Below are 20128 nucleotides of genomic sequence, written 5' to 3' on the forward strand. Positions count from 1 at the left end.
GGCAACGTTGGAAAACTACTCAAATCACTTGCGAAGCCATCTTTGAACGGCTCTGTGGTGAAGCTGGACCAGTTAACAACCGAAAAAGAGATAATAAGTGTTATGACATGACACGGGGAGTGCTTCTAATGAAACTTGTGGGGAAAGTATAGGACTGCAGAAGGCCCTTGGGAACACTGATGAAGCCCTTGAGTAGTTTTCCAAAAGTAAGCCTCTTAATAAAATAGATTTCCACTTCCAGCTCTGATGGAGTATCTAGTACTGGGCTAGCCATCCTGCTATAAACAATCATAAAACTGGACAAAATACATGCAGCAAATGTCTTCAGGCATAAGACAACAGACTGAGAAGCTGCAATTGCTGAGAGAAGTGAGATTCACAGGGTGAGCCCTGTGATCGCCCTAACGTATTGCTTAGGGACAAGTTCTCAGACTACAGTGCAGTGAGCTGGAGTCTAAGCAGAGTGTAGCAGTGCCTCTGAGCTAAGGAAGAAGGGAGCAGCCGAAGTGGCCGTGCCTCTGAGCAGCCGAAGCAGCTAGAATCTGTGGGACAGGGTGCAGGAGACGAGGAAGAAGGGAGCTGTAGGGGTAGAGGTCCAGAAGTCTTTGGGGTGGGGTCCCCCCAAGTCCTTGGCTCACAGTTGGGCTGTACTTGCACAGGCTTCTCAGACAGCGGATGCTATGGGGTTGAAAGTGGGACAGAGACACCAGAAGTTGAGCCGTACTGAGGGATATTGGAGATCCAGCCCAGCCAGTGGAGAGACTTCCTCACCACCCTTTTTCTACTCTGAGGATCAAGCTAAAATACCAGAAATACCCTACGTACTGTACACACACTAAAGTAAGATCTACTCAAGACCCACCCTAAAGAGCCTCTAACCAAGCCCCGACAAGATCCACAGTGGAAACAGTTTGGAGGTTGAGTCCTACAAGTTTGATGGGATTGGCAAATACCTTGGAATTTCCACAGGCCTCCCGCAACAAAGGTTAAAACTAAGCCTACACAAGTTCAAGGTGATTCATCAGTAACTGAACTGCCAACTAGGATAAAAATTCAATCAACTGTCTCTACAACATATTATTACGATGCCCAGTATACAATTTAAAGTTACTAGACACACAAGAAAGAAAGAAACGTGACTCACAGCCAGGAAAAAAACAGTCAATAGAAACTGACCCCAATAGAAATTCCATAACCAAGAGCCTAACACTTGAAGTGTAATATTCGCTGGACGGGCTTAATAGCAGTTTAGAGATGACTGAGGAAAGTGTCAATGAATTTGGAGACAGATCAATAGAAATTATCAAATTTGAGAAATAGAAAAAAATTGAGGAGGAATGAACAAATGAAACCCACAGGACAATATCAAATGGTCTAACATGCATGTAAAAGGAGCAGATAGGGAGAGTAAAGCAAAGTGTATATAGTTTCCAAACATATTGATGTACAGATCCAAGAAGCTCAGCAAACCCCACGCAGAATAAAACCAAAGAAAACCAAACCTAAGCATATCTTAGTCAAACTGCTGAAAAGCAAAGATGAAGAGAATGTTTTGAAAGCAGCCGGGGCTGGGGTTGGGGGCGGGGGCGGGGGGGAGGGTGGGGAGACACACTACAGACAGGAGAACAGCAGTGCAAATTATGGGTGAATTTTCATCAGAAACAATGGAGGCCAGAGGACAGCAGAGAATCACAGTTTAAGTGTTAAAATTAAAAACAACAACAAAAAAAAAACCCCTGTTAACCTAGAATTCTATATCCAATGAAAATATCCTTCAAACATGAAGATGAAATCAACATTTTCAGGTAAACAAAAGCTGATATTGGGCTTCCCTGGTGGCGCAGTGGTTGAGAGTCCACCTGCCAATGCAGGGGACACGGGTTCGTGCTCCGGTCCGGGAAGATCCCACATGCCGCGGAGCGGCTGGGCCCGTAAGCCATGGCCGCTGGGCCTGCGCGTCCGGAGCCTGTGCTCCGCAACGGGAGAGGCCACAACAGTGAGAGGCCTGCGTACCGCAAAAAAAAAAAAAAAAAAAAAAGCTGATATAAAACTAATCTATACTGATCGAAATTAGATAGTTGCCTGGGATGGGGAGGGTGGAATTGACTACAAAGGGGCATGAGGGTCTTTCTGGGATGATGGAAATGTTCTGTATCTTGAGTGGGGTAGTGATTGCCTGAGTGTGTACATTTGTCAAAACTTATCAAACTGTTCATTTAAAATGTGTGCATTTTATTGTATGTAAATTACATCTCAATAAAGTATACTTTTTAAAGTTTGTGAAATATAAAAAAATGAGCTTCTCTATGAAGCAATATCAAACACGCAGTGTCATGCTAACAGGCAAGTTTGCCTGAAAAATCATGCCCTTTCCCCGAGCAAGCTAAAAAAAAAAAAAAAAAAACTGTCAACACTTGATTCATTTGTTCATTTAAGAATTAGCAACATTGGGCTCCCTGGTGGAACAGTGATTAAGAATCCGCCTGCCAATGCAGGGAACACAGTTTCGAGCCCTGGCCCGGGAAGATCCCACATGCCAAGGATCAACTAAGCCCGTGCGTCACAACTACTGAGCCTGTGCTCTAGAGCCTGTGAGCCACCACTACTGAGCCTGCGTGCCTAGAGCCCGTGCTCTGCAACAAGAGAAGCCACCACAATGGGAAGCCTGTGCGCCGCAACGAAGAGTAGGCCCCGCTCGCCGCAACCAGAGAAAGCCTGTACACAGCAACCGAGACCCAACGCAGCCAAAAATAAATGAATAAAATAAATAAATTTGTTTTTAAAAATTAAAGAAAAGAATTAGCAACATCAGCAAATTGGCAAAGTAGGCAGCTCTAAACACCCATGCCTCCACAAAAACATTTTTTAAAAAGGCAGAAACTTTAGAACCAATGCAGTCAGAACTCTGTGAAACAGTCCAAGGTTTATAGCAACTTAAAAATGTTAGGGAGCTAAAACTACAAAACTCTTAAAAAAAAAACTAATGAAAACAACACAGGGGACAATCTTCCTGACATTGGATTTGACAATGATTTATTGGATATTACCCCAAAAGAATAGGCAAAAATGGAAAATAATAGATAAATTGGGCTTCATCAAAATAAACGTTTTGTACATCAAAGGGCAACTCACAGAATAGGAGAAAATATTGACAAATCATATATCTGATAAAGAATTAATATCCGAAAGTTACAAAGAACTCCTATAAAAAAAATTTTTTTTAATGGGCAAAGGGCTTGAATAGGCATTTCTCCAAAGAATATCTACAGATGGCAAATAAGCACATGAAAAGATGTTCAAAATCATTAGTCATTATGGAAATGTAAATCAATGAGATACTACTTCACATCTATTAGGATGGCTATAATCAAAACGAAAACAGGAAATAACAAGTGTAGGTGAGGAAATGAAACCCTGGTACGTTGCTGGTGGGAATGTAAAATGACTCAGCTGCTTTGGAAAACAATTTGGCAGCTCCTCAAAAAAGTTAAACCTAGAATTACCACATGATCCAGCAGTTCTACTACCACCCAAAAGACTGGATATTTGGAAATCAAAAAGAATCTTGTACACTAGTGTTCACAGGATTATTCACACTAGGCTAAAAGGTGGAAACAATACTAATGTCAGTGAACAGATGAATGGATAAATAAAATATGGTATATATATTCAATGGAGCAGTATCGAGTCAGACACAAAAGGACAAATATTGTGCGATTCCTCTTATACGAAGTACCTAGAATAGGGAAATTCCTAGAGACAGAAAGTAGAATAGAGGGGCTGGGAGGAGGGCGAAATGGAGATGACTGCTGAATGGGTACAGAGTTTCTGTTTGGAAGAATGAAAACATGTTGGAAATAGGTAAGGGTGATGCTTATACAACACTGTGGATATAATTAATGCCACCAAATTGAACACTTTGAAAAAAATGATTGAAATGGCAAATTTCATGTTATATATATTTTACCACAACTTAAAAAAAAAACAGACTTAGTGCAGGGTTGTAATTATAACTCAAAATGTGTTCAATATAAGACTAGGTTTGCCTCATTTTTAGGTAAATATCTTCCATTGGACCTTTCATTTCATGTCCACTGTTAAAATGTTTACTATTAATGATGAAAGGACTTTTTCTGGTAGTGATTTTCCACGGGGCTTCTCTGTTCAAGGTGTATATTTTCTCCTCCCACTCTTCCCTCCTCTGCCTGCCTGGATGTGTTGGGCCGGGTGAGAGTCCCTGTTTGTGTCCGTAAGCCTCACGGAGCTGAAGGCAGACGCTGGGTGTGAGGACTGGGCAGGAGGAGACAGGGCACCCACAGAGAGGCTGGACGTGGGCTGACGGCTTCCTCTGGGGCACTGACAACCAGGGGTGTGTGCAGAGCTAGCGGGCACGGGCACACGGAGCAGCGGGCTGCGCAGGCGTGCGAGAGAGCACGGGAGCGCCCATGACTATGTGGGTGGCTGACACCTGGGGCTGCTCCAGGAGTGGGGGACCCCAAGGCTTCAACTGCCCACCTTCCCCTCACCTCGGCCCGACCGCAGGGAGAAGCTCAGTGTGCGTTTGATGCCCTCACAGTTGCCCGGGTCTTCATTGATGATGCCCACGTTGGTGTTCCAGGTGGTCCAGTTCACCTCGTCCACCCTGCAAGGGGAGGAGGTGAGGGAGCAGGGAGCTGGTGGTCCACGGCCAGCTTCCCCGCCCCGCAGGCCACGCCCGTAGACCAGGATGGGGAGACACAGCTGGCGAGAGGAGGCGCAGAGGGGCCTGCCTTTTGGACACCACCCCTGAAGATGAGTTCTCTGACCACACTGTGGGACCCAGGAACTTTAAAGATTGGATTCCTGGTTCCGATCCTGATCACTAGGTGACCCCTTCTGGACACCTCATTTACCAGTATTTCATGTCTGGATCCCACCATCTGGGATCTATGGTGGGGCCCCTATGCTCACAGTCAACCCCTAGGGCAGCCCCTGAACCTACAGCTGCCTTGGGAGAGTCCTTTATGTTCATGACTGGGCCCAAGAGACCCTGAGAAAGGCTTATGTTCCCACAGTTGGTTCCAGGTGGGTCCTCCATACCCATGCTAAGCCCTGGAATGGCCCCTGTACCCACAGCTGGCTCTGGGTGAATCCCCAGGCCCACAGGTGAGCCCTGAGTTAGGCCTCTGTACCCACAGCTGATTCTGTTGGGTCCCAATATCCATAGCTTAGCCCCCAAGTTCCCCAAGCTTTGATTCTTGCCTGGGAATTACCTGAAACACCACCTGTAGTCGTCCTTGCCGTCAGCTGTGTACCCCACCTGCAGCAGCTTGCCTGAGCGAAAGGCCTTCCTCATACACTTAAGGAAGCTCTTCTCCGTGTCCAGGATGGTGATGGCTCTCTGCAGGACAACACAAAGGGCAGAGGGGCAGAGGGTTCATCCAGGAGCCGCCCCTGGCTGCCAGTGTCACCTGCCAAGATCAGTGTCTGCAGGGTCTCTCCCCGTCCCTGCGCCTCCGAGCCGGACCTCCAGAACCCTCTGCACCAGGCTGGTTCCCACAGCCAGGCAGGTGCACATTCCATGGATGGAGCTCAGACCTGCACAGGCGCTGCTGGTGCCTTCCGGGTCTGGGCAGGGCAACCATGGGTTAGATGGAGTGTGCCAGCCCCAGTTCCTCCCCTGAGGAGCTCACAAAGGGCAACGTGGTATAGTGGCTAAGAGCAGAGGCTCGGGGGTGAGACTGCCTGTGCCGAGTCCTGGCTACCTTGGACACAGATACCTAACTTCTCTATGCCTCGTGCCTTCACCCAAAAACGGGGAGAGTGAGAGTGCCCTCTTGGTAGCATTACTGTAGGATTAAAGAGAACATGTACGTAAGACACTTAGAACAGTACCTGGTGTACAGCCAGTGCTACTTAATAACAATGATGCTTTTATTATTAGTTGGAAAGGCAGATGTAGACCAGGTGTCTCAAAGATGCAGCTCTCAGGGCCCATCCCATATTAGCTGCTTCCCGAGTCTGGTCTCTGGTGCCCACTCTAGATGGAGTTCCTCTGCGACAGGCACCCCCATGGGGCTGAACCCTCCATCTCCTCCCCGCAGGGACTGCCCAGCCCACAGTAGACACAGAGTCTGCAAACACCCGCTGGTGACCCTGGGCAGGGACCCCTGTGGGAGGAGCCAGGGGGAGCCAACTGAGGGAGAGGCTGCTGCCTGAGCCCGCGGCCTGGCTAGGCTCTCTGCACCCTCCCCAAAGCGTGCAGGGGACCCCCTCGTGCTGCACACACCCCGCCAAGCACCCACCTGCAGCTTCCAGATGTTCTTGCTCTCCTGTGCGATCTTGTTGACCGTCTCGCCCATGAGGGCAATGAGCATGTTGAGCAGGAGGATGTACGTGAGAATCACATAGGCCAGTAACAGGATGACAAAGACAGCCTTGAAGTCATAGTTCTCCGTGAACTCCAGGTCACCCATGCCGATGGTGAACTTGAACAGCTCCAGACACGTGGAGTACAGGCTGTTGTAGGAGCTGTCGGACGGCCGGCAGCCAGGACCTCGCCACCTGTGCGACGTCAACTCAGCCGACACGGAGCCATTCTTCCCATCCTCAATCAGTGTCACCACCGCTGTAGGGCATGGGGAACATGTGGCTGGATGGAAGTCAAGACCCCAGGTTCCCCAACACGCACACCCACTACCCCCAGGATGGGTCTGCGGCAGGAAATCTGGGTTGGCTGTGAGGCACCTTGGTGTGATTTTTGTTTTTAAAAGCACTCCCTTCTTCAAAACTATCAGTTTGTCATAATATACTGTTTTATTAATAGAAAAGTTTTATCATCATCTGCTAGGGGAAAAAATGCTAAAATAAATATATATGCACAATGTGATACAGCCACAGGTGTGCAGTGCACAAGCTGCCTAACCTTACATGTCAGCCTTGGGTCCACATCTACTTTCTCAGTCACACCTTTGTCTGCCTGTGCCCCTTAGAGGGTAGCCCAGAGCCAGCCCATTCCAGAACTATGGGGGCTAAGCAGCTCACATCAGAATGGCTTCTTGCTGCATTCTGTACTCTTCTTTGGGAGAGGTACTCCGGAGCCTGAGAGCTTCTGTAGCAGTTGTGCCCCATGGTTACTGCATAACCCCCTTGGCCTTATCCCCTCCTGTGGCTCAGACCAAGCGCCAGAGCCCACACTAATCCCTATGAGATTCCTTCCAGTCAAAGCTGCCCATCACTCCCAGACAGGATACCACGTGAACCACGTAACAGTAGGACTCAGATGGGGATCAAAGCAGGACTCAGTTGCTAAGAAAAGGATGTGGTGTGTCAAAAGGGCACAGGAGCCAGCTGCAAGGGACTCCTAATGACTATTTCTCGGAGAATTTGAGCATGAAAAGAAATGATAATAGTAAGGAGTTATAACCCACTTAACAAAGTGAGAATCCACACACACACAAAAGAATCAAAGAGGCCCTACTGATGTAAATAAATAAATCAATGTAGGAGAATGGAAACCCCTTCCATTACGTTACTGTAGGGAAAGCTCTTCCAGACAGTAGAATGCCAGCTAACAAACGTAGAAAGAATAAATTAGAAAATTATCATTTGGCAACCATCACAGCATCAGGTGATTCAGGTGGGAACCATCAGTGGATGCTAAAACCACTGGGTGAAAGTTTGATGAGAAACAGGATATTTACAGTCTCAAAGCATCACCTCACAAATTACTTATCAATTACAAAGGGAAAGATAATAACTTGACAGCGGATAAATCTGGTAGACCTACCAAAACCAGGTAACCAAAGTTAACATCACCAGAGGGAATGTAAATTGGTGCAGCTACTATGGAAAACAGTATTGAGTTTCCTTAAAAAACCAAAAATAGAGCTACCATATGATCCAGGAATCCTACTCCTGGGCATATATCTGGAAAAAACAAAAGTTCTAACTCAAAAAGATACATGTACTCCAATGTTCATAGCATCACTATTTACAATAACCAAGACATGGAAGCAACCTAAGTGCCCACTGACAGATGAATGGATAAAGAAGATGTGGTATATATATATATACAATGGAATATTACTCAGCCATAAAAAAAGAATGAAATATTGCCATTTTCAGCAACATGGATATACCTAGAGAATATCATACTAAGTGAAGTAAGTCAGACAGAGAAAGACAAATAGTATATGGTACCACTAATATGTGTAATCTAAAAAATAATATTAATGAATCTATAAGCAAAACAGAAACAGACTCACAGACATAGAAAACAAAACTTACCATTATCAAAGGGGAAAGGGAAGAGGGGAGGGATAAATTAGGAGTATGGGATTAATAAATACAAACTGCTATACATAAAATAGATAAGCAATGAGGATATACTGTATAGCATAGGGAACTATATTCAATATTTTGTAATAAACTATAATGGAAAATAACCTGAAAAAACATACATATATGTGTGTAACTGAATCACTTTGCTATACACCTGAAACTAACACAATATTGTAAATCAATTATACTTCAATTCTAAAAAAAGAACCACAAAGTTATCATCGGAAATGGGACAGACAGACATCACGGGACTCCTGATATAAGGAAGACACACATTACTTCACTGATATTCTGACCAAACATGTATACCGAAATCTAATTGTGAGGAAACATCAGACAGACACAAACTGAGAGACATTGTAAAAACTGGTCTTTACTCAATAAAAATGCTAAGATCACAAAAGAGAAGGAAAGATTGAGGAACTGCTCCCAACTGAAGGAGACCAAACAGACTTGACAAGTGAATGTAATGTGTGATCTGGGATTTTCATTTCTGTAAAAGATATTTTTAGGACAATTGGTGAAATTTGAATAAGGCTGGAAATGAGCTAATAGTCCTGTATTGATATTGATTTCCTGATTTTGATCATTATGCTGTGTTTATGTAAGAGAATGTTCTTGTTTTTAGGAAATACACACTGAAGTATTTAGTGGTAAAGGACTGATCATGCCTGCAACTCACTCTGTTCTTTTAAGTATGGTGTAGTGTGTGTGTGTGTGTGTGTGTGCGTGCGCGCGTGTGTGTGTGTGTGTGTAGCTGGGAGAGAAAGTGATTTTTTAAATGTGGTAAAATTTGGGGAATCTGAGTAAAGACTATAGAGAAGTTATTTGTACTATTCTTGTGGCTTTTCTGAAATAACATCAAAATTTTTTAAAAGTTTAATTGAGCCAAAATGCAGCTATACTATAGGTAAGCAGCACTTCATACCTCTAAAATGACTTAAAATCTTTTATGAATCAATTTCTAAGTTCTCCTACTATTTCAGTGTATTCACTGTCCATCTGCTCTGTCACCTGCAGACACACACCCCGGTGGGCCTCTCCCCACCCAGCCTGGCAGGGTCCTCAGGAAGCTGAGGTCAGCGGGACCCCCTGCGCCCCACCAGCCCTGACCAAGCCCGTTACCTGTGGAAAACCCAAATAAGAAAACGAGATAAACAAACATGAAGCGACACAGGTCTCTCAGGATCATCTGCGGGAGAAAGCAGGCTTGTCAGAAGCAAATCAAGGCCCGGGAGGGGCCAAGGGAAGGGCCAGGACTGTGTCGGCCTGGGGGCTCATCTTGAGCGCAAGTGGAATCAGAGGACAGACAGGTAGGTTTGGTTTGGTGGTTTTCAGCTCAGGTGTCATGAGGGAGTCACCACAGCTCCCCCCGCCCCCCGCCCATGGGCCTTTTTCTGGTGGGAGAGGGGGGCCTGGCATGTGGCAGGTCAAGTTTCAGGGGAGCCCCCCAAACCTGGGTCAAGGCCAGATTGCCTCATTGTTGGGGAATTCTCTGCAAAACTGGGTCTTAAAGCAGCACCTCCCCAGACCGGGTCCCACACACTCAGGAGGTAAACGGGCTCTGCAGAGAACCGCTCCGGCACCGGCACCCACCTTCTCAATCATGACAGCATAGATGCCCATCTGCTGGAAGCCGCGGGTGTAGTAGAGCATGTTGGTCCAGCCCATGGCCAGGGAGAAAACCATGGAGGCCACGTACTCCTTGCAGTGGCAGAAGTATAGCACGACGGTCCCCAGCATGAACAGCGACTGCACGAAGCTGACGGGTGAGGGACAGCAAGCCCTGTCCATGGGCACCGGGGGGCCTGCACCCTCACAGACAAGACCCCAGATGCCTGGACCTCTCCTCAGAGGCACAGCCCCAGGCCACGGGTGAGCTGGGGATGGCTGTCCTCCCTCCTTCAGCCCATGAGTCTCAGTGGGAGGAGTATCGCTCCCAAGAGGCAAAAATCGGTTCGGGGGGCAGGGGGAAGGGGTGTTGCATGTGCAAAATCTTATCCTTTTTACACACAAAACACAGATACAAATACAGGACATAAACGCATATATAGTACATTTGCAGTAGGAGATTTCATGGGGGGGGCAATTAGGAAAAAAATTTTCTAAAAAGGCAATAATGAAAAAAGGCTGAGAAACAGGCTCCAATAGCCTCCCTGCCCAGTCCCTGGGAACAATAACCTCACAAACAACAGAGAACCTAGGAGGCCTAGGCCTCTGAGGAGGTCTAGGCTGTGCTCTCTTAAAGAACCACAGGTAGAGTCTGCTGGTCACACCCTCAAACTCAGGTGAGGAGCCAGGGAAGATGTCCTTTCACTCTTTAGTCTGGTGAGGGCTGCCCTATTCGGAGCCTTGGACAGGCTGGAGGACGTCTGGATGATCCTATGATCATTATCCTACGACGATCCTATGACAGGGTCTGCTCAGTGGTCCCTTCTTTACTTATTCGTCCCAGGTCTCCTTGTTCATCATGGCCTCCTCCCGGAAGTGCCCGCCCAACAGCTGCATTAACACAGAAGCCTGCACTGACCACCCAACCTCCCATTTGTGTGTGAGAACCCAGCAAAAAGTCACCGCTGTGCTGATGTGAGTGTACTGAAAACTAGTGTCCTTAAACTGGCTCGTCAATTGGAGTTCTGCTGCAAAGAAAAACTATTCCTCGGCATCTGCAGACCCTTGGCCAAAATAAGAACTGACGCCAGCTGACATAAGCAAATGGAGTCCCCACCTAAGAATTCTGGAAGCTGGGACGTAGTGAACAAATGGAAACTGACCTAGCAGACCCAAGAAAGCCAAATCCAAATCCATAGTGTGGAGACCTGAGAACCAACTCGTTTCATCAAGGAAACTCAAAAGGCTTTCGAGGGGAGGTGAAGAGACCTGACGTGAGTAAGAGTGGAGGTGTTGTCTCTGAAGAAGATAAAGCAGAGGGTCTTTGGACCCGGTTTCATCAGACACCCAAAAAAGCATTGGTATTTTACCCAAAACAGGAGATTGTGTGATTTCTATACAAGACATTACGTACAGCCCTCTTCTCCACTCAGCTCTCAGGAAGCTGGCAGCTAGACTTCTTCCCTCCGGATAGGAGATTGAAAAGATGCAACAGATTGACTTTGGACATTCTCCAACAAATTGTTTATCTAGACCAGACTATAATGCAGCTAACAATTGATAAGCACCGGGCTTCCCTGGTGGCGCAGTGGTTAAGAATCCACCTGCCAGTGCAGGGGACACAGGTTCAAGCCCTGGTCCAGGAGGATCCCACATGCCACAGAGCAACTAGGCCTGTGCACCACAACTACTGAGCCTGCGAGTCACAACTGTTGAAGCCTGCATGCCTAGAGCCTGCGCTCCGCAACAAGAGAAGCAACCACAATGAGAAGCCCGTGCACTGCAACAAAGAGAAGCCCCGGCTCGCCACAACTAGAGAAAGCCCGTGTGCAGCAACAAAGACCCAATGCAGCCAAAAATAAATAAATAAATAAACTTATAAAAAAAAAAGGGGGGGGGAACAAATAGAATTTTTTTAAAAGAGCACTTAGGAATTAAAAACATGATATCAAAAATAATAAACTCACTAGAAAGAATGGAAATTAAAATTGATTTGAACCTCCCAGAAAGAAGAGCCAAAAATAAAGAGAACACAAGTGAAAAAATGTAAGAACTAGTTCAGGACGAAGTCAGGAGTTTCAATATACAAATCACAGGAGTTCCAGAAGAGAGATCAAGAAGTAATTCAAGAAAATATACAAAAAAATAAAGGACATAAATTTAGAGATTGAAAGAGCCCACTAAGTACCCAGAATATTGGATAAAAACAAATCTGCATCAAGAAACATCAAGTTTCCAAACACTAGGAATAAACAGAAGATACTATAGGTTTACGAAGAGAAAAACCAAAAGAGGTCTTAAAAGAGGATTCAGAATCAGAATGGCTTTGGACTTGTCGCCTTTCATATTGAAAGCAAAGAAAAAATGGAGAAATATCTTCACAATTTTAGAAGAATTTTATAACCAACCTCGCTATCAATCAAACGTGAAGGTATAGTAGAAATATTTTCAGATGTGCCAGATTTAAAAGAAATTCCCTAGCACCTGGAACATACCTGGCACAGAGTGGACCCTCAGTATTCCTCACCCGACAAACGTTTATTGGGTGCCTTCCATCATTCATTCAACATGTTTGTGAAGTCCTACTATGTGCCAGGCCCAGCGGATGTGAGAGAATGAGTGAGAATGAGCTGATTGCTGTAACCCCAGGTCTCATGGCCAAAAGATGCTATCTGCTACAGAGGCATAAGAGTCAGTATCACTTACAAAAGCATTTCACTGTAGCTGTCCACAAATAAGGTCTTCAGTGATGGCCGTCTCTGCAGGAAATATTGAATCTGCAGGTAAACAGAGTAAGATCCCAGGAAAGGTTAAATGGTGAGCGCCCAGAATGCTTCCTAAATGGAGCCACGATGGACCATGAGAGTGCATCAAAGCAAAGATAATGAAGACAGTGAAACAGGATGGGTCAGGCTAATGGGGTAATGTTATGTACTCGGTCAGGAAGATTTTTTTAAAATAGAGTGGAATTACAGCTATACCTAGAAGCAAAGATGGGAAGGAAAACCACCAAAATGTTATTAATTGCTGTGCTTGAATTGCGTGATTTTTTTTCCTTCTTTTTAATTTGTACTTTTTCTTCCTAATTTTCTTAAAGAAGTTTGAATTACAGTAAAAATTCTTTAACCATCCTCCACCGAACTAACTCCCCAGGATAAACCAGTGCTCTCCACCCCCCGAAAACATTCTGACTGATGCCCACGGTGCATGCTCCCCTCCAGGACACCCACACCCGCCTTGCCCTCCCACTGGTTAATCCTGTTTGCCAATAATGCTTTTTGCCCACTGCACTTGCTACTGCAGCTTTGTACTTTACTAAAATATAAACTAGGAGGGTGAAAATAAACAGAAACAGTTGTTTCTGTGAAGACAGAGTCCAGTGATTTGGAAAGACTCCTTAAAGGTGAGTTACTGAAAAAAAAAAAAAAAGAGGTGTAGCTTAGATCAAAAAGATTAAGGGGCGGCTTCCCTGGTGGCACAGTGGTTGAGAGTCCACCTGCCGCGGGTTCGTGCCCCGGTCCGGGAGGATCCCACATGCCGCGGAGTGGCTGGGCCCGTGAGCCATGGCCGCTGAGCCTGTGCATCCGGAGCCAGTGCTCCGCAGCGGGAGAGGCCGCAGCGGTGAGAGGCCCGCGTACCGCAAAAAAAAAAAAAAAAGATTAAAGGAAAAAAAAATCACAATAATCTCAAATTCTGCATTCAGGTCCCTTTGTACATGCAACAGTGGTTCCACTTATATTAGAAGAATGGCCAAGGAATATGCATGTTTGAGTTTTTAGTTAAAATAAAATGGTTCCAGTTTACATATAGATTTCTTTCATTATTCAGAGCTATAATGGGCTGTTTCAATTAATTAAACAACTACTAGTCATGATCCTGTCTCTTAAGAGGCTTCCACTCTATCTCTGTAATTAAATATTACATTCAGTGGAGAGCCCTGACTGCCTGTCTTCAAGCATGACTGCCCTGGGTCTGCAGGGACCCACTGGGCAAACCTGCACCCTCCCACAGCTGTGAATGCCTGAGGGATCTCATCTTCACCTGTGCGTCTTTAAGCTCCTCTATCAGGGCCATTACGTGGCTGATGAATTAAAAAGTGGGTGAGCGCTGAGTGAGTCTCTTGACTTTTTGTTTTGGTGATAGTGGAAACTCACGGAGTTGGAAGGAATGCTTACCCCTCGGAAAAAAAAGTAGACTCCCCCTGCTACAGAAAGAATCTCTCCAGTGACTCGGAAATAGCCCCCAACGGTGTGTTTCAGCTTAAAGGGAGGCTGCAAAGGGCAGAGAAGTTAGTGATTCCATTCAGTCATTCATTCATTCAACAAACATTTACCTGGTACAGAGCCCTGCGATTAAGACCCAGCCCCTTCTGGAAAGGCTCAGCCTCCATCAGGAGAGAGAGACACAAATAAAGACAATGCATAATTATGGGGACACCTGCAAGGAGGCCCCTCTGTGGGACCTGATTTCCAAAGTGGCAGCTTCCAGCTGCTAGGAGGAGTGTCCTTACTGTACTGTGCTCTCTCCTGGATGATGTCCTAACCTGGAGCTCTGCTTGGCTGGGAGGACGGTGGGTGGTGGCATTAGGTGGAGGCACCCTCACAGATCCAATGTCATGTGCTTCCTGCTGTTCCCACAGCCTATGGCGAACGCCTGGTCTCCCAGAACTGTCAAGGTTCCCCACGGATGGTGGAGGGAGAGACGTCACCGTCACACACACACACACGCACGCGCGTGTGCGCCCACGCACGTGTGTGTGTCGTCCTTGTGTTTCAGCCACAGTTTTCCAGAGTGGGTTTCCTTCCAGCCTATCACCCATGTTTCATAAGCACTAGTTCACTAGCTTGTCTCATGAGCACACATTTCGTTTCTCTTAAAATAAAGTCATTAGATGGCCTTAATAGTTGTATAGAAATTGGGTTTCACCTAACTAGGAAGTTGAGTTTTTCAACCAAATTTATAAGCAAGGCAACCTGGAGATAAAGGCAGCAAGTTAAGTGCTTGGATACTGAATGGAAAGGACTCAGTTCAGAAACTTGAGGGAGTCTATGGCTCCTGGTAGCGGAAAAAGTCTGGTCTTAAGTTAATCTGTTGCATAACCCAGGGCCTGGCTTAGAGGAAGCCCTCGAAGTATATGTCCAGGGAATGAATAATGTGCAAGTGAGTGAACAAAAGCAGGCAGGTGAGAGGGCTGGCAATGTGCTCAGGGATGACGCCACCTGGGACCCTGAAGACACCCAGACGAGCGGAGAGGTGCTTCTGGAGCCCCAGTTCCTGCATCCTTTCTAACCTAGTACCGCCCCTCTGCAATCAGGGACCTCAGCGACCACAGGCTCGGCCTCTCAGAACCCGGAGGCTAAAGGAGGGGCTGAGAACAGGAGAGGGAGGTGAGACGACCAGGAGAGGGAGGACGGAGCACAGGGACGTAAGATCTCCAGGTGACTCTTCCATGTCTCCAGGGTCTGGCCTGGGCCCGTGGTCTCGGGGTCTTATAGGAACGCCCGCCCCCTCCCCTCGTCCCCCGCAGAGGCCCGAGCCTCAGGCGCACCCGGCCTTCCACAGGCCTGTAGTAGGCGGCCGTGGTGAAGATGATCATATACAGACAGTAGATGAAGAAGTTGAAGTAGAAGATGCGCTTGACGAATCTGTCCCACTTGTCCTGCAGAAGGCGGTTGAGCGGCTCCACTAAGAGCATGTCATGGCGATTCTAAGGGGAGCAAAGAGGAGTGAGGCTCACCCGTCCCGGACCCGTCTCACAGGACCACATCACACCCACGTCTCTGCAGGACCACGCCCTCAGCTCGGGTGGCAGCGGAGGGTCACAGCCGGCTCCCCACGTGGCCCACCCTGTGGGCCTCAGTGTCTCTGTTGTGCAGTGAACAAGGGGTGACATTGGACACGTGACCCTAAGAGCCCCTGACACTCAAGAGCGTACCAGTGTCACCCGACATTCTACGCCCACGCTCTGTAATAACGCTCTCCCAAGAGCCTACATCCTTGCTGTTCCCACAGTATTGGGAAGAGGCTGGCACAGGCAGAGCTTAGCATGAGGCTGCTGAGGGAGAGGCCTTTGAATTCCTTAATTCTCCCATTTCCGGCCCTGAGTCAGACAGGCTATCCAGGTGGGAGTGGCAATTACCTATGCATGAGACTGAAGGGAACGGGGAAGTCTTTCCTGCCGTGAGTGGGCCCAGTGCCTGGGATACCACCATTACAAGTATTGCTTTGGGGCAAAAGTCTCACATCAACGAGCTCTCTGTAAAGTTCAAGTATTCCTAGGATGTGGATGAGCCAAAATCAGGTCATCCTAGCCTTTTTGGGCCATTGAGTGCAACTCTGACCCAAGCTGGAGCTCCCCAAATAAGGACCATGTTCAGTGTCTTCTTGAATACCTTTGGGGATGGGAAGCTCTCTGCTGCCCCAAGAAGCTTGTTGGGAAATCCTGCTCTCTGGAGTAAAGTTGGTCTTCTCTGCTTCCCACCAGTGGTCCCCGCTCTGCACTCGGGACCCCAGTACTGCATTCCAGCCCTTGAAAGCCTCCAGAGATGTGCAGATGGCAGCCGTGGCCCCAGAGCCTTCTCTCTAGGCCAAACACCCCAGTCCTTCTTGAGATTGTTTCCTACCTGGGCCAGCCCTCTGGGAACACTTACATCAGGGATTCTGAGTCAGAGGCCCAGATTCAGCATGGCAGCCCAGGTGGGAGCTGACAGGACAGAACAAAGCAAGCCAGGCCTCTCCCTCCTCTGGATTCTGCCCCTGTAAGTGCAGCCTCTGTCCTGTGAGACATCATGGCAGCCCATCATCACCAACAGCACAGACTACAGCCCCCAAAGTCAGCCTCAGGGCCTGGAGCACCTGTCACCTTAGAAAGATGGGACAGCAGTGGTGGCAGGATAAACTTTTCCTTAAGTGGCATTGGGACCCTCATTTGCAAACAAAATAAGTAAGACACCTACCTCACACATACACAAAAATCAATTCTTGATAAATTTAAAAGCCAAACATAAAATACCTACAAAGGAACTAAATATAAGTATTGGAAGATGTATGTGCAATCTTGAAGTGGAAAAGGCTTTCCAAAGCAAGACACAAGTCACAAAAGCTATGAAAGAAAAAGTCTAACCAATTCGACTCTCAAAATGAAAACTCTGTATAAGCAAATGATGCAAATGAAGTTTGCAAGAGACTAGGAGACTAGGAGAAAATAAAATATCTGAAACATGTGCAATAGAGAAAGGATCAATTCATTTCATAACAAGAGCATCTACACACTAAAAGAGTAAGGCAAACAGTCCAGTAGAAGAGATGGCAAAGGACAAGGAATAGGAAATCTACCAAAGAAATATGAATGGTTGAAAACACATGAAAAAATTCTCAGCCTCACCGTAAGCAAGAAAACAAGAATTAAGACATCAATGAGATAGCATTTTGGGCTCCATGGGCTTAAACTAGGTTAAAAAAGAAAGATTGGTAATACCCAGGTTGGCAAGGACACAAGTAGATGTGTACCCATGGGTGGTGGGCAAGTACATTCATGAAATCTTTTTGGAGGCCATACTTTCTGACTTAGCAATTCCAGTTCCAGGTGTCCTTCATAGAAAAATTCTCAAACCCATGCCAAGTGGCCGGTAGCATTGTAGTAGGAAAAAAAAAACAACGAAATAACTCAAATGTCATTCTGTGGATATTTACACCCCATTCCTTCTATGGAATACTTGCAGTAATTTTTTTTAATGAAGCAGACTCATATGTGCTGATATAAAACTATCTACAGGGACTTCTCTGGCGGTCCAGTGGTTAGAACTCTGTGCTTCCACTGAAGGGGGCCCGGGTCCGATCCCCGGTCGGGGAAGATCTCGCAAGCCGAGCAGCGCAGCCAAAATAAAAAATTTAAAAATTTAAACAATAAAACATGCCACTAAGTGAAAAACATGGTTGTTCTGTACTATATATAGTATAATCCCATTTATATAAACAAAATGAAGCTACATGTTTTTATATGGTAGAAAAGGAGGATTCTTTTCTTTATGTATTTTTGAAATATTTAAGTTTTATGGGAATATTATCATATATTGACGTATGATGCAGGAAGACATTCGGTGGGAATGAATGGGGAGATGAGACCGCAGGGTGTAGGCCCCGGGTAGCAGGTTTCCATTGATGGGAGGGGCCAGAGCCAGATTAGGGAGTGGGAGTAGGGGCTGGGGTGCAGTGAGGCCCGAAGCCCTTCCTGGCTGGGTCCCAGCCTCAGCCCACTCACAGGTGTCTCACTGCTGCTGTAGGCAATCACCTCCAGCACTGAGTTCTTCTCACAGGTGTCGATGCAGGACAGGTCGTACAGTGAGGAGTGCACGGGCCCGTAGGCCCACTCGGTGAACTTCCTGGACAGGTGCCTGCACTCGGGCTCCTGGATCTCCCTCTGGAGAATATAGGCCAGGACCTGCCGCAGGGATACAAGAGCCTGTTAGAGGCCAGCCTGGGGCCCTGCACAGGCTGCATTCCCTACCAGCTCTGCTCCAAGAATAATTCTGCTTCCCAGCCCATTGGAGACCCCACCCAAGCCCCAGGAGAGCCCCACCCCCATCTAGCAGCCTCCCGACCACCATCAAGATCAACTTCCCACTGCCTCAGACCCCAACTGCAGCCACATCGGACCCATCACCTGATCACACCTGGCCCCCCATTTCTCCCATCTCACAGTGAAGGACTGCAGTGGTCCACTCTAGAAAACCTCAAGCCAGAAGGAAATAAAATCCAAGAAATAAAACCAAGGTTATAAAGGTTATAAAACCAATGTTCTCATCCTAAGAGACTCAGTATGAACAGAGTCAAGCTCCCAGAATCCTCTGGTACTGAGAAGCCCCTTCCCCTCCAGTTCCCAGTTGCCCAGCCCCACCTTCAGCCTTCCATGGCCTGACATCGTCCACAGGCTTGGGCCTGCCCCACCCCATTAGGACCCCATATCACCCAAAAGTCCTATCTTCCATGAAAAAACACCAACAGCTTCTCTTTCCATTTCACCCTCAGATCAACCCACCCCCATCCCCAGACCCCAGCGCCCCACCCCCATTCTGTGTCTTGTCGGTGATGCTCAGAGTTGGAAATCAGAAACGGCCACGTGTGAGCTGATGAATTCTGCTCGGCATCTCACAATTCCCCTGGCTGACTCTAATGCCCCCTGCCCTCCCTCTACAGGCTGGTGGGGCAGCACCAGGGCTCTGCGTGGTGGCGATGTCAGAAGCTTAGGAAGGTAGGCAGGCCCCTCCCACAGCACCCCCTGCTCAGGCATGATGCCCCCTCCCTACCCCGATCTTCCCACTGCTGGCGGCCAGAGCCAACGGCGTCAGCCCCTTCTTGTTGGTGAGCTCCTCCAGCTTCAGCGCAGGGTGCAGTCTGGCCCCCAGGATCAGAATCTCATTGTACATGCTCGTCACAAACTTGGTGTTGTCGGCCGTGTTGTCAGCCACCTCCACCAGCGCGTGCAGCACAGTGTTGCCCACTGAGTCCCTGGCGCTGATGTCGGCCGACTGCCAGGAGTTCTGCAGCAGGAACTTCACGGTGCCCAGCTGGTTGGTGCACGCAGCCAGGGAGAGGGGCAGCTCACCTGCAGCCAACACAGGCAAGCGGTGGGCTTCCCCAGGAAGAGACTGGCCCTTGCACCACCCAGCCTCCAACTCCCCCCGTCTCCACCTCAAACCTCCCCTTAGCAATCATCAAAAAGCCAAGTGTCTACCACGTGGTCTCCCCACCAAAATAGAAGCCAGGCCGCCCTTTGGTTTTCTTAAAGAAGTCCCCATTGGCCGCGGCCTGGACGTCGGCCCCGTTCTCCACCAGGAGGGTCACCAGTGCCATGTTCCGTCTCTCGATGGCAATGTGCAGTGCCGTCTGGCCTGTGGAGGACGCGTGCTGTTGGCTTTGTGCTTGTCGTCCTGCGGGGGCTGCCCGGACAGGTGCCGGCGGTGGGCGTGGGCAGAACATGCAGCATGACCCCCCACCAAAGGAGGACCAAGGAGGCCCTGAGGCAGGAGTAGAGACCCCCAGAACAGGGAACACCAGACTGGGAGCTGAAGGAATCAAAATGGCCCAAGTGTAAGGAGCACCGAACCATTGTGGGGGTGGGGGGTGCAGGGACCCCCAGGACCAGGAGATCCCAACTCAGTGGCTGGACAGGGAGTAAGGAGCTCAGAGCCTTTCC

General features: G+C 47.8%; 1 protein-coding gene across 7 annotated transcripts in view; it reads right to left on the reverse strand.

The window, feature by feature from the left end:
• Nucleotides 1-20128, reverse strand: part of TRPV1 (transient receptor potential cation channel subfamily V member 1) — a 29428-nt gene that overhangs the window by 2414 nt on the left and 6886 nt on the right. For 4 of the 7 annotated variants that reach the window (XR_003437991.1, XM_027130681.1, XM_027130682.1 and 1 more), the window contains 11 exons: nucleotides 19683-19823; nucleotides 19239-19537; nucleotides 18194-18373; nucleotides 15482-15640; nucleotides 14109-14204; nucleotides 12640-12710; nucleotides 9919-10084; nucleotides 9448-9514; nucleotides 6285-6607; nucleotides 5253-5380; nucleotides 4527-4642 (listed from right to left, as the gene is read on the reverse strand). Coding sequence is in view for 6 of the 7 variants with exons in the window: in XM_027130681.1 (XP_026986482.1) it covers nucleotides 4527-4642; nucleotides 5253-5380; nucleotides 6285-6607; nucleotides 9448-9514; nucleotides 9919-10084; nucleotides 12640-12710; nucleotides 14109-14204; nucleotides 15482-15640; nucleotides 18194-18373; nucleotides 19239-19537; nucleotides 19683-19823 (1746 nt within the window). In the remaining variant the exon portion in view is untranslated. The remainder of the gene's footprint in view (nucleotides 1-4526; nucleotides 4643-5252; nucleotides 5381-6284; nucleotides 6608-9447; nucleotides 9515-9918; nucleotides 10085-12639; nucleotides 12711-14108; nucleotides 14205-15481; nucleotides 15641-18193; nucleotides 18374-19238; nucleotides 19538-19682; nucleotides 19824-20128) is intronic. The other 3 variants (XM_027130683.1, XM_027130684.1, XM_027130685.1) reach the window with 3 other exon arrangements.

Source organism: Aethalodelphis obliquidens, unplaced genomic scaffold (genome assembly GCF_003676395.1).
Source record: "Aethalodelphis obliquidens isolate GAN/ISIS:26980383/991018 unplaced genomic scaffold, ASM367639v1 scaffold38, whole genome shotgun sequence".
Lineage (NCBI taxonomy): Eukaryota > Metazoa > Chordata > Mammalia > Artiodactyla > Delphinidae > Aethalodelphis > Aethalodelphis obliquidens.